Below are 13,880 nucleotides of genomic sequence, written 5' to 3' on the forward strand. Positions count from 1 at the left end.
CCTTTTACAGTGAAATCATCACTCATTGTCAGTGAGGCCATCTCTCCTCCAGGCAGCACAAAAGAAACCCAAAAGCATGCTAAGTTGGGGAGGGAGTAGAAGCACCCTAAATCACGAGTCCCAGTGTCTCCCTACAGAATTCCTCTTTGCTGCTCTGGAGAAGCACAGTGGATTCTGATGTCACTTTGCCCCCATTCCTGGGATGTCCCCTTGCCCCCATTCCTGGGATGTCCCCAGATGCCCAGGACTGACTTTGAGTGGGGAAGGCTCCCTCACCTGCCGAATGCAGGGCAGACCGACAGGGTACATCAAGGCTGCAGGGAACGTGGGAGTGAACTTCTTGTGGGGAGAGAAAAGCGTGTTCCCATGGGTAGCCTTACACAGATTCAGATAAAAATAATCATGGAAGAGTATCACACTGCATAAGCTATGCCCAATTAAGTCTTTCAACCATGGTGATTTTGTGATGAAAAGGAGTGGAATGGAAACACGTTGCTTTGAAAAGGAAGTGCCTGTAATTTGCTGCCTTGCAGGTCAGCCTTTCCAAGCTTTCTCCCCCAGCCTTGCTGTAGACTTTGCTCTGTCACCTCCGCAGCCACTGCCGTCGAAGGTTTCCTCAGAGCACATCCTTGGCATCTTTCTCCCCACACACCTCACTCTGCATCTCCTCTAGGTCCGGCACTTTACCACCCTGCGTGACACTGGGAAACCAAAGCTTTCCAGAGCTGCAGGCCTTATCCTTCACATTCCACAACAATTTTCACTCTTGATCACTGCTACCCAATCCTATCTTGACCATCAAAGGATTTAAGGTGGGTACAACAGTTACATAAAGGATGAAAACTAAATAAGAAGACATCAAAGGTAAGATTTTTAAAAAAAAAAAACAAGAAAAAAAGATGAAATCATAGACAGTCTCTTCATTAATTCATTTAGAAAAATGCTATACAGTTGTTTAATGTGCTACACAATTTTGCATGCTTCCTAGCAACAACTGCGAAGAAGAAAACTCAGATTCTGTATAATTTGTGGTATCCTTAAATTAAAATAGTCTGTGTACAACAAATTCATTGTCATGAGTAGTGATAACCTTCCTAGTAAACAAACTTGCAGAGAAAATTCTCTGGTGGATTCTTTCCAACAAGTAATGTGTAGCACAGTGAGCAGTATCTTCAACCACATCTTAACAACAAATCCAAAAGACAGAGAATGTGATTTCTGTCAGTTTCATATAGTAGCATCCAGTGGACTTATGCTGAAGGATTTATGTAAAATAACTCCAGAAACAGCAAAGATATTACAAACCAACTATAATGATCTGATGGCTTGGTTCAAGACAAGCATACAGTGATATATACTTTGTACAATTCTCTGTCTTATTTCTTTCAATGGAAGTTTTGGAATTTATTTTTGTGCAGTGAGTTCAGAGTTGTAATCTTTTGAAATTTCAGGGGTGCAAATATGCCTTGTTGGGCTGAAGCATAGATATACTCACTTTAAAATCCTGCCATAGAAAAATGGCAGGAGTCTTGAATGACATCTTTCTATGAGGCTGAAGTGCCTAATGTAAACAGTTGCCTAACTAGAGGCTGCCCCTCTGTTTCTGCTCATAGTTGTCCTCAGGGGATGCCCACGAGCAGTTTGCTGCAAACTGGGAATAAGTCATCAGGTGAGATCCAGGTCACTGTGTGTTGGACAGTACTACAGCAGCAAGGAGAATGGAGAAGAGGAGTCACCAGATAAAGGAGAGGAGCCATCAGGCCTGCCTGGGGCTGTCCATGCTCAAACAGAGAGTAGAGTCTAAGAGGGCTTTCTGGATAGGAAGACGTTTCTTTCTATGCCCCTTTTTCCTCACCATATCTCCAGGAAAACCATTTCCTGTCCAGGCATTACTTAGATGAGCAGAGAGGCTGCTGCAGCTCACCACATGGAATCCGGCAAGAGAGGTTGGACTCTACCCTGGTGGCCTTCTACAGTCAGGGAAGAAGGGCTCCTGCGGCTGGGCCATAACGAGGCTTCCTGGGCTCAGGCTCCTGAAAGTGCGATGGCTGTGAAAGCTCTCAGCCCAGAGGCTAGGACCTGAGCAAACACCCGTGGCGCCCAAGACCTTGTTCCCTCAGCCACATGATGCCCGCGTGCCTACCCAGGTGTAGGCTGTGATTGCTTTTTTGCCTGAGGAAGGTACTACCCACTTATGCAGGGGCAGTGGGGAGATCTGAGGGAAATGACAGCCTCAGAAACAACCGTGCTAAAAGACAAAATTACAATAACCAGGTTTTCAGATCCTAATTGGCTTTTATTTGCAATTCTGGGATTTGGCAGTAATTCAGAATGCTGTACCCCACCACGTGTCTGTATTTATAGCCAGAGAAAAAGAAGCAAAAACAGAAAGTGGAAGTTAGGTTCAAAGGCAGTGGGATGGTTTAGAGTGAGGCATGTGCTGTATCTGAACGTTGCTAGAAGTGTTGGCCTCCTGGAATAGCGGAGGTTTGGTGCTGTAATTGGCTGAGACCCAGCCACCTATTACAAAGGCAGAGTCCGCTACGGTTGGCTTCTCCACTTGTTTACTTACTGAGTTAGCTTGCAGCTTCTTACATAACTACTCGGGCCAAATTTAGTTTGATTTAACAGCCCTTAACCAACAGACTAGGAGTTGGCAGATAAATGTTTATGCCTTCAGAGGGACCACTGTTGGGTTCCAGCTGTCGACAGCAGGAGGCAGCTCAGCCAGGCTTTACTGACTTGTCCAGCTCTCCTTGCTCCATCACGTTTGGCTCCTGAAATCCCCTCTAAAGACAGATGCTGAGATCTCAGGCTCTGTTTTTAGAGGCGCCCAAAGCAAGGTAGTCAAGAGAAAAGGAAGCAACAATCAGAAGCGGAAGTCAGGTGCAACAGCAGTGGGGTCCTTATAGTGAGCATTTGTTTTATTGAACATGGCTGAAGCGTTGGTGCCAGAACTAGCTGGATGACTGGGCTCAGCAATTTCTGATCAGGAAGGAATAAAGTGATGGGAAATAAAAAAACTCAGTCTGCCGAATATGTCATTTTTCAAACAGTAGGCATTTCGTGATAATATAGGAAGGACTCTTGCAATAATTCAAGTTGATTTGTCCTCATTTAACAAGAAGATTGCAATTGCCTTCTTACACCCCCTTTAATTCTCCTCCTTTCCGGTACAGGATGTTCAGTGGCTCTGGCATATTGCGCTTGGGTCATTTCCCTTGTCATCTAGTGATCAAATCCACTCAGACCTCAATTGATCCTATCCTTTTTGTGGTAGCTGCTGCCCTTCATTATGAGAGGTCATTGGTCTGTTTTCCAACATTTTTGCATAAGACTTGCACTTATGATCAGGTGTCCAGTGGCTTCTAGTCATCATGGAGGAATACTTTGTTGAGAGTGAAGGCAAAAACCTCTGTGAGCACTGCCTTCCCAGGGGGAAGGGAGCTGCTGTGGGGCTGTGTTTCTCCTTTGTGAACCCTGAAAACTTGGGTTGTCTAGGGTAGTGGTCGTGCCATATTGCTCAGGGGCAGAGCATCAAAGGGAGTCTAGAAATATAAACATTCACCATAAGGTCTCCTTAGATGAGTAATTTCACTTCTCCCTCTCTTCTTCCTCTTGCTGTTACTGTCGCTCTGCATTTCTAGGCACTTTCATACAATAAAAATGACAAATCACAGGGCATGATGGTACATACCTGTATAATCCCAGCACTCAGGAAGCTGAGGCAAGAGGATTGCCATGAGTTCAAGGTCAGCCTGGGATACATAGTGAATTCAAACTACCCTGAACTATATAGTGAGATCCAGCCTAAAAAAAAAAAAAAAAAAAGCAAACAAAAGCAAATCATTCCAGGATTACTGTAAACCAAGTGGACTTTCTCAAAATTTTTCCTCCACTTCCTTCCTATATAAGACAAGGTCATGTAGTATCGTTATAGTCAAATAGTTCAATGGAAAAGAGTAGAGTCCAGAAATAGACTCACACAAACATGGTCTGTTGATATTTTTTTTAAAAGTACCAAGCTAAATATTATGGTTTAGGTCTAGAATGTCCCCCAGAATACTCATGTGTGTAGAAGGTGATTGGGTCATGGGGCCGCTGTACTCATAAGTGGATTCATCCACTGATAGGTTCATAGCTGAGTGTGCTGTTAGGAGATAGAGACTTGTTGGAGCTTGGTTACTACTAGAGGCATGATCTGGAAGGATGCATTTCTGTGCCCAGGAATTTTTTTTCTGCTTCCTTGCTGCCATGGGTTGAACAGCTTTCTTCTGCCATGCCATTTCATTGTGCCATTTCTGCCTCTGAATAAGTCAACCATGTACTGAAACCATGAACCAAAATAAACTCTTTTCCTTTAAGTTGTACGTATCAGCTATTTTGTCCTAGCAACCGGAAGGTGTCTAAGACAGGTTCTGGTATTGGTAGTGCAGTTGTTGCTGTGACTGTAACTGACTATGTGGTTTAGAAGCCTTTGGAACTTCTTTGTGAGAAGAGCTGGTAAAAGTTTGGAAAAGTGGGCTACAAGAACATCAAAATATTGCGAGTAGTGTGCTCACTTCAGCAGCATATATACTAAATTTTGTGAGTAGTGATTGATGTTCAATCAGTTCAAAAGGCCAGAATATTAATGAAATGCAAACAGTAAAACTCAGGAAGTTTCTGTTGGAAACAAGGATGCTATTGGCTGTGAGACTAGAGGCCACGGGTGGTATAGTACCCTGGCAGAAAACTGGTCTATATTTTGCCTCTGAGGAAATTTCAAGGCCGGACAACCTTTAGGCTGTGGCATGGGTACTTGGCTGCTTTTAGCCAAATCTGTTTTTAAAAAAATCAAGAGCAAACAATATAAAAAATTTTCAGTTTTTTCAGAAAGGAAGTGCCTGAGAAGTTACAGCCCTGGAGAATGTGGTTACTGAAAAAATCAGCACTGAAAGGAAACCAAGTACTTTTGCGTTGGGACAACAGAAAAAATGATTTGAAGGCATCTCGAGAATCAGCAAGACTTTGTCCTTTGCAGGCCCACAAGTGGAAAAGTAAAAGACTTGCTTTGAGAAGGGAGCCCAGCTAATTCAGGGCCAACTAGGAAAGTTTTCTGCAGTTCAGCTATTCAGGCACCCAGAAGCCTCTGCAACCCTGATCCAAGAAGGCTGGACTATTGTTCAAGTTGGCAGCAGACTTTTTGTATCATCCTCTTGGTGCTGAATTTACAGGCAGGCAGAATGCAAGAGTTATGGGGTCATGCAGGCTTCAACCCAGATTTCAGAAGAAGGCCTGAGGGGCCATGCAATGTGCTCCTGAGAGGACAGTGAATGCATGCAGCTGTTAGAGTGAAGTTAAAAGTTTAGTGGAAGAGGGAGTTTTCAGAAACATGGAGTGTTTGCTAAAGAAAGCACCAAGTAGTCAGAGGAACCACACTAAGGGAGAAGCCATGAGGGCAGCAAGGAGGCAGTACTACAGTGACAACACGGCCCAGACGCTTTGAGCTCACATCTCACCTCAGTTTGCCTCCAGTGCAAGACACGGAACTACAGAATTTACTGTGTGCCATGCAGGATCGCAGTTGTGTGTTGGTCTGATTTCTTCCTGTCCTTCTATTCCTCCATTTTGAAATGGAAAACTTACCTTGTCCATTGTATGTTGGAAGGATGTAACGTTCTTTTCTGATTTTAGCAGGAGTACACAACTAAGAATTTGCCTTGAGTTTAAATGAAGACTTTAGATTTGGCTTTTTGACAGTGCTGGAATTGCTAAAACTTTGGCAACTCTTAAAGATGGACTAAAAACCTTTTGCATAGTGACATGCTCATGAGTTTTTTGGCGGTCAAGAGCAGAATGCTATGGTTTAGATCATGGGTGTGGAATGTGATTGGATCATGGGATGCTCATCAGTAAATCTGTCCATTGGGGAGTTCAGCAGCTTGGTGTGCTGTTAGAAGGTGACACTTGGCTGGAAGTGGGTCACAGGGAGAGTGTGAGTCTATTCTTGTCTCTGGCTCTTTACGTCTCTTGGTGTCCTGGCTGCTATGGGGTTAAACACCTTTTTGTTCTCCACGGCCCTCTTCCATTCTGTTTTTGCCCTTGGAATCAGACAGTCATGAACTGAAACCAAAGTAAACCTTTCCTCCTTTAAATTGTAGGTGTGGATATTTTGTCCCAGTAATGAAGGAAAGAAAAAAATGTTGACCACGTCGTGATGGAATAATTGTATTCACACACACACACATGCATTTCAAAATCAGGACCTGTCAGAAGTCAAAGGTGGCAGCTAGAAAGCGGATCCCACTATCAAATATGGGAAATTTGCATGTCAAAACAGTGATAGTAATGAGTTATAGTGAATAAAACCAAAATGTAAGAATCCAGCAAGATTTTATAAACTCATAAATAAAAGTTTGATGAAAATTGAAATGTTTGCATATTATCCTCGGCCATCTCAGGCCATCCCAGTGCTCACCTTTTGCAATAGAAACAAGTAACTTTGGAGTGGAGAAACCTCGCAGGGACTACCTTCACCCAGGGATGGAGTGAGTATCAGAAATAGGAAAAGTGAAATCCTGTAAATCCTGTGTCACCTGATAGGATGCCATGAAAAGAATGCAGCTTCGCATCTGTGATTTTCTTGTCAAAGATGCAAAAGCTTAATCAGAAGAAAGCATCAGACAAGTCAGATTGAGAAACCTCTTACAAAATAACCGGCTTGTAGTCATCAAAAATGTCACAGTCACGAAAATCAAAATAAGAAGGCTAAATAAATATGCCAACAATCCTCTGAGTAGTTCTAGACTGAAGTTTTGTTGTCATGGGCATTACTGAGGAGCGGGTTGGTATGGAATGAGTTCTGAAGATAAGGCGGTATTAAAGCATTGATGTGATCTCTTGATTTTCATGGTTATATGATAGTTGTTTAGGAGAGATTCCTTAGGGAAAATGCAAGCTAAAGTATTTGAAGGGCTGTAAGTGTTATGTAATCAGCTTATTCTCAAGTAGTTCAGGTTAAAATTGTCTTTGTATTGTATACATAAATTTTTTTAAGTTTGAGATTGTTTCAAGAGAAATAGCATAAGGGTGAAAAATGGAGGGGAGGGACCCCGTGGAATGACTCCCCTTTCTGCCTGTATGTGACTTGTTTACTGTGCTTAAGGGCGGTCTCTGCTGCATACCTGGAGTGCACCTGGAGGACCAGCCCTCTGAGGAGTGGACTCCCCTCTCCTGCAGCCAGAAAGGCATAGAATGACGCTTGTTCTTTTGGATCTCAAAATAGAATATGAATGTTTCTGAAATTTCCTTTTTGGAACTTACACTGCTTTAAATGCATTTTTTAGTAAGCGAGCTTTAACTCTTTGGGAACTCTTTATTCCAATGCGCCCTTGTCTCCCTTCCCAGGTGCTGGGGTGAGCATGGAGTGCAGAGGAAGCGCCCTGAGACAGTGCTCACACTCAAGTATAGGGGAAGGCGATGTGTTGGTGATCCATCCACACCCCTGCCCTTCCCTCCACCTCTGTCCTTTCTTTCCTTCCCCACTTTGTACCCCAGGGAGTTGATCCCACAGAGAGCCAGACCTGGGTCACCGCCCACTGGCTACTCCTTGGCTTCTGCCATGGGAGGAGAACATGACCATTGTGTTTCTCTCCGGTCACTTCCAGTGGTCCTGGAAGTGACATTTCTCCGTGGCTCTGTTTCCTTCTGGAAACCTGTCTTCACCTCCAGCTCTCACTGGGTTCTGCCAGGCATCCTCTCTGCTTGCTCCTATGGGCTGGAGGAGGTGATGGCCTTCCCAGCACACCAGTGTTTCTGGAACATGTTTTCCCCCAATGAAAGATTAAGGCTGAGCAATATATGGTGGCATTAAGAGTAAAGCTGAATGTTCTATGTAAGAGCTTACCTGTCAGGAATCAATTCACTGTGCTGTAGAGTCAGCCATACCAGGATGCTGTTAGAACACAGGAAGAAGGGAAACCTGTGAAGGCTAGAAGACGCTGTGACTGTTCCACGCATCCCTTGCATTGTGCTTGAAGGGGGTTAACACCATCCTGACACACGTGACTCCATCTGGGCCATGATAGGAGCAGAAGCAAGGAGAGCTCCCACTCAGCAGGAGCTTACAGGGTCATTCAGATCCTCTGGTCTTTCTCTTCCTCCTGCCATCCAGAAGTCAGTGTGATCTTTAGCCTGAGTTCAGATGAGCAACTTGTTGAGCAGCACTGAGCCGATCTGGGATGTGGCATGTGTACAGATACAATTCTTTGGTGCCAGAAGCCACTACGGTTGTATGTATGTTCCCGTGGTGGGTTAACTCATGGTCAACTTGTGACATCCAGCTGAACTAAGTCAGCGTGGTGCTGAGTGTGGAAGGCCCCCCTAAGGGTTGCTGCCAACAGCATTAAAAGAGAATTGGAGGGGAGGATGGTGTGCTGCTGATTCCCCCCGGAGAAGCTTGCCAGACTGGTTTTACTGATATGAACTTAGCTGTTATCAGGGAAGCTCAAGTCCTTGCTGTCACTGAGGGTGGATGTGGTTCTCTTTGGGGGAGCTCTGGTCCTTACTTTGAGAATCACTTCCTGGCTCTAGTACAGATCCCTCATCCTGCTGGCACAGACTTTCTAGCTTGTACTGCTGACCTTTGGGCCTTCCCAGTGCAGACTCTTGATACAGACTTGCTTGAGACACTGTTGTGGGCTCTAAGCCTTCAGCTGGACTCATACAGGCCAATGCTATGGGATCCAGGTGCTCAGCTGGATTCTTTGGGTCTCTAGTGTGTGGGGAGATCTCCCCTACTCTTTTGCATTTGACTCTTTGGGTGAACATTATCAAATAACCCTATAAATTATATATCCTGTATTAAATTTTTTCCCTTGTAAATCCTGACTACCACAATACCACAGCACAGCTTGACTTAAGCTGACTGATAAAAGGATGCTTCTCTTGCATTGTACAAAAAAATAGCACAATTACCACTTTTTAAAAGGCCATACTCTGGGTCATTTTTTAAAAGATGAACAATGTTATAGTCTCAGTTTGCAACACATCCTGGGCCTTTCCCACCACCCAAAAGTGCGGGAATATCCACAAAGTAACAAGAAAACTCAAGTACAAAGATAACACAGAGCTAAGAAGTAAGGTAATAAAAGCCCAGTTGTGAGAAAGAAAGATCCGTCCAATTCTACCGTCAACAAGCTGCCTGAGCCATGCTCTGGTGTCTGAGATGCAAGCGAGTGCCTGCATCAAGGCGGACAAATCTAGGGGCTTGGTGCTGCTTACAGTTCTACTAGGACGCTCAGTGTTTAAAAGTGATGTAGTGGCAAAGTCGAATTGGCTTTCAAAATTCCACTGATTTTGTGATCTGCCTCTAATCCCAGTTTTCTTGAAAATCTGGTTATTTCTAGGATGTCATTTTGCAGAATGCAGTTTTTCAGAAATATATGTACCTGAAAAGCCTGTATTAAAACAGGTCACAAGTATCATATACAAATTTTAAATTTAAACAAAAACCTCTCTGTCTCCACTGCCACATTTCCCCTCTCTTCCATCCTGCACATCTGCTTGGGGTCAGAAGGAAAGGTGGTCAGGTGGGAAGAGCAAGGTCTGCAGAATCAGAGTCTCAGCCTCACTCCACTGCCTCCCAGCAGCCTCAGCTCCGATGATGCGAACTCCCGAGCCTCTGGCTCCTCCTCTGTAACTGGGAGGCAGGTGGAGGGTGGAACGAGCAATGTGGCAGAGTCATGACACAGCTCCTTTCTTCCTGAGCCCATGGGACAGGGCGTGTGTGTGCCTCCTTGCCTCGCCTGCACGGTAAGTGGCCTTACAACCAGTACCTGCTCTGATCAGAGGCGTAGCTCACCTCTAGGTCAAGGTTTGAAAGAACCATGTGCCTTTCCTCCTTTTCCAGCCCCTGACCATAGAAGACCACATGGGACCAGACAGAGGACTGGAAGCCTCAGTGTCTCAAAAGTTGTTTTGCTTATATGATTTTATGCTTCAGCCATGACATTTTTAGTCCATTTTTTAAAACATAGCAAGCTTACGGCAAAAATCCACTCAGCAGCATGGAAAGCAGGGGAGGATGATTTCCTTCTTAAAGATAAACTTTAAAATCAGTACATCCTAGATCGGGGTAGGAATATTCAGCATCCCCTTGAGAACAGAAGCAGTTCCCAGAACTGACTTTAATTGGAACTGGAGGAAAGTCTTAGCAATCTGAAAACTGCATCCTGGAAAAAGGGGAACCGGAAGGCACGATGTGTTAGCTGAGGAGATGCTTGAGAACAGACCATCACACACAGAAACCAGGGCTGGTCCTTCTGCAGATCCGCCTGAGGTGAGGCAATCTCAGTGTGCAAACTCCATGGCCAGGTGTCCCCGAAAAGCCCCTCCCACAGGAACACATCTGCAAATCGGATCACTTCTGCCCATATTCAGGGCCCCATACAGAATAGCCAAAGGTGGACCACGCCCAGAGAATCTTCCAGGATCTCCACAGATGCCAAGCTGCCTGATTAGCACCAGACATGATGGTGCACACTGTAATCCCAGCACTCTGGGAGGCTGAAGCAGGAAGAATGCAGATTCAAGCCCAGCCTGGCAACTTGACTCAGACCTTGTCAAAAAAAAAAAAAAAAAAAAAAAAAAAGCCTGATTATGTGATTCTGCATACTGCTATAGAATTGCTATAGGGTGGAACAGAGCTGCTTTGTGTATGTGGGGGGGGGGTAATCACATTCTCTATGACAAAATGAAAACATTGCATGTCCTTCTCTAGGAGGGCACTCAGCACTGGGGGCAAGTACTCTTCACCCTCTTCCTGGAGGGTGTCCCTGCCACTGCATGCTCCCATGTGTACTGCACCAGCAGATAGGGCTCCTCATGTTCCCAGGACCGCTGAAGGCACCCACTCCTGCAGAGACCACCGTGCCCACCAGCAGCAGAACCCCAGGATTCTGTCCTGGTCACTGCACTGTGCCTACACAAGGAGGAAGCCAGCAGGCGGCAAAATTGGGCTGACACAGCTCTTCCTCGGTGTCAACCAGACCCACACTGCCAAACAGAAGAGCTTCCACTGTCAATTTTATTATTCCTGCAAGCATTTCAAATGAAGCAAAAAATTTACCAAAACATACAAAAATATACTTTTTTTTAAAAATTGCAAGTGGACAACAGATTGATGGAATTGCTTTTCTGACTATTCAGAAAATTCAACATTTGCTTAACAGTAACTGCATTTGACACCAGCCACTGGAGCAGAGCCGCTGCCAGACATTGATGAGCAGGAGAATTGCTGGCCACCTGTGCAGGCCACAGGAGGGGAGAGGACAGCAAGAAGGGGAGCAGCAGTGGGAGGATCTCACAGCAGCCTGATTTCGCAGTGAGCTACGTCCTGAGCAATTTTTTATTTTTCTGAGACAAGGCCTCAGTGTTGCCCTGGCAGGACTCAGTTTTTTACTCCTCCTGCCTCAGCCTCCCTCAGTAGTGGAGTTGCAGGTATGCACCACTGTGCCTGGCTTGTGTGTTCATTTGTAATCAATTCTATCAGCTGTCCAACTCATGGGTTTGGGTGGGGAACATCCTCGTGTCCACAGTCATATCAAGAAGGCCCAGTGTGTCAAAGCAGGCTCCCAAATGCAGACCCCGTGGCTGCAGAGAAAGCAGGCATGGTAAGACCCAGGCCTTGCTCCAGGAAGCTCATATGTGAGCCCAGGATCTTGTGTGGACAAAGCAATAGAACTGTCCCCACTGTTATGGGCCATCAGCATAGGGTTATAGAAAGCTTCATGATCAGAGATGGGCTGGCAGGAACGGCAGGATTTGTCAAGGCAGAGAAGGAAAGTGCACGGGCATGGGAGGCTTACAGAGGCTAGGACGTGTGACCCCCCCAAGTGAGGAAAGTAAGCAGTACCAGGAAGTCCCTCACATACTCCTTCCTTCCACAAGACTGTAGCCAGTGCAGCCCCAGCAGCTGGGCACACAGGCACAGGGAGGCTCCTTCTCCTTTGGAGGTTGCATGGCTCTATGGAGCGCTCACAGCAGGCTGCCTGCACACACAACTGTGCTTTGGGAAGCAGGCCAGCTGAAGGGGAGCGGGGGCTGCTGCCTGGTGCAGGGCGAGGGTCAGACCTGACCACACAGTGGGGAGTGTGTGGCTGACATGGTCAGCTCAGATGGAATCTTTACAGCCACTCAGGTGTATCCTGACGGGGGCTGGGGGGAACAGCTGGGGAGGGAGTTCGAGGGGAGACAAGCAGGAGGGTGAAGCCTTCACCCTTCCTCCCCTACGTGCAGCAGGCACTGTCACTGATCAGCATGGCCTGGGGATTGGCGCCCGGAGCTTCTTTGGTGTTCGTGCCCATCTTCATCCACCTCCTCTCTCCTCCTGGAAGACTCTGGAATTTGCTCTTTTGGTGCCCGGTAAATTGCCCGGTCCCTTTAGGGCAAAGGAAACAGAGGAGAAAGGTTTGCCTTTGCATGGTCTGGGAAGAGCAACTGCTGAATGCCACTGGCCATCCCCACCCACTGCTGCAGGACAGAAGATGCCACTGACGTGTTCCACCCAGGGGTGGAGAGTGTTGCAGACAACACCAGTGCTGGGAGCACCCGAAAGATCCCTCCTTGAGGCTGGCAGGCACAGGACTCAGTGCAGCTTCTGATTAGGGCCAGCCACGTTCTCAACTCTAAAACGAGGGCACCAGGGCAGCCACTCCCCAGAAGTAGTGTAAGCGGCCTTTCTGTGAGGAGCTGCTGCTCGGTTCCAGTCCACCCACGCCCTCCCCCCAGGCCTCCCCCAGACACTCACGGCCTTGCGGCCTCCTTTTCCTCATCCTTGCTGTCCCCATCTCGGCAGCAGCAGCAGTAGGCGATGATGCCGATGAGGATGAGGGCGGCCACCACTCCGCCCGCGATGCCCGCGTACAGAGCCACGTTCATGGAGGCTGCAGGGACAGAGAAGCTGCATCTCCCAGCCCCTGACTGACCCAGTCAGCACAGCCAGGGACAGGCCACTCCAGGCCTCCTCCTCGCCCCGAGGAGGAGCTGCCCTTTCCAGCCACACTTCACCAAGTGGTGTGCTGGGCATGTAACCACACAGGCTAGGGGCGGTCCTCCTTTAGGGCACAGCCAAGGACAGACACCCAAAGCTTTGCATTTCAGCACTTCTGGCTTCGGAGTGCCAACAGTGACCTCAGTTTTCAGCCCTGCCAACACCTAGCCTAGCCTGAGTGGCATGCCAGCCAGAGGACGGGCTGCAGATGGACTGCCGGTGCCAGGCACATCCCCTGGACTGAGTGGCCCTCAGCACAATGGGACAGGGGAGTCTGCAGAAATCAGCCCAGGTTTTGCTGCCCAAGGCCAGGGGAACTAGGCTGGACTCAAGGGGAGGGGACACAGCCCAAGTCACCACAGCTGCCCTGCACATGAGTGGTCCTAATGAGGCTCTGGATTCATCTTCATGGGCCTTGGCTGGCTCTGGACCCAGCTGGCCCTTCCGACCCACCCCACCCTCCCTCTGCTCTCACGAGATCTGACGATCAGTGTGATGTTGCAGCTCTTCATCCCCATCTCATTGCTGGAGAAGCAGGTGTAGTAGCCCGACATGAGTGTGGAGATGTTCTTCAGAAGGAGGCTCTGGTCTGAGGCTGCAGGGAGAGAGGGATCAGGGGGGAATCAGGGGGAGCAAACACCGGGGAGTAGTGGCCAGACCCCGCGAGCTGCCACGGGACAATCCCCCCCTCCAGGGTTGCTGAGAGTAGCAGCGCTGGAGAGGTTGTGTGAAAGGGAAGCGGTTAGAATTCAGCTGGGCTACCTGGGCTGGAAGCCCAGCTTGGCCACTGATTAATTCTGTGCTGTTGCAAGGAACTTAGCTTCTCGGTCTCTGTTTTCCCACCTAT

General features: G+C 47.3%; 1 protein-coding gene and 1 long non-coding RNA gene across 2 annotated transcripts in view; one reads left to right on the forward strand and one right to left on the reverse strand.

Moving 5' to 3' along the window:
• The first annotated feature begins 9,674 nt into the window (after positions 1-9,674).
• Positions 9,675-11,390, forward strand: LOC134476979 (uncharacterized). The gene is made up of 2 exons (XR_010048841.1): positions 9,675-9,795; positions 9,893-11,390. It is a non-coding gene; the product is annotated as an uncharacterized LOC134476979 (long non-coding RNA).
• Gpa33 (glycoprotein A33) overlaps positions 11,051-13,880 on the reverse strand; it is a 31,885-nt gene continuing 29,055 nt past the window's right edge. Inside the window, exons 5-7 of the mRNA XM_063253600.1 lie at positions 13,509-13,628; positions 12,791-12,926; positions 11,051-12,421 (exon numbers count right to left, since the gene is read on the reverse strand). Of these exons, the coding sequence (XP_063109670.1) occupies positions 12,289-12,421; positions 12,791-12,926; positions 13,509-13,628 (389 nt within the window). The 3' untranslated portion in view covers positions 11,051-12,288. The remainder of the gene's footprint in view (positions 12,422-12,790; positions 12,927-13,508; positions 13,629-13,880) is intronic.

This window comes from Cavia porcellus, unplaced genomic scaffold, assembly GCF_034190915.1.
Source record: "Cavia porcellus strain 051 isolate PalLab524CR breed Dunkin Hartley unplaced genomic scaffold, mCavPor4.1 scaffold_7, whole genome shotgun sequence".
Taxonomy (NCBI): Eukaryota; Metazoa; Chordata; class Mammalia; order Rodentia; family Caviidae; genus Cavia; species Cavia porcellus.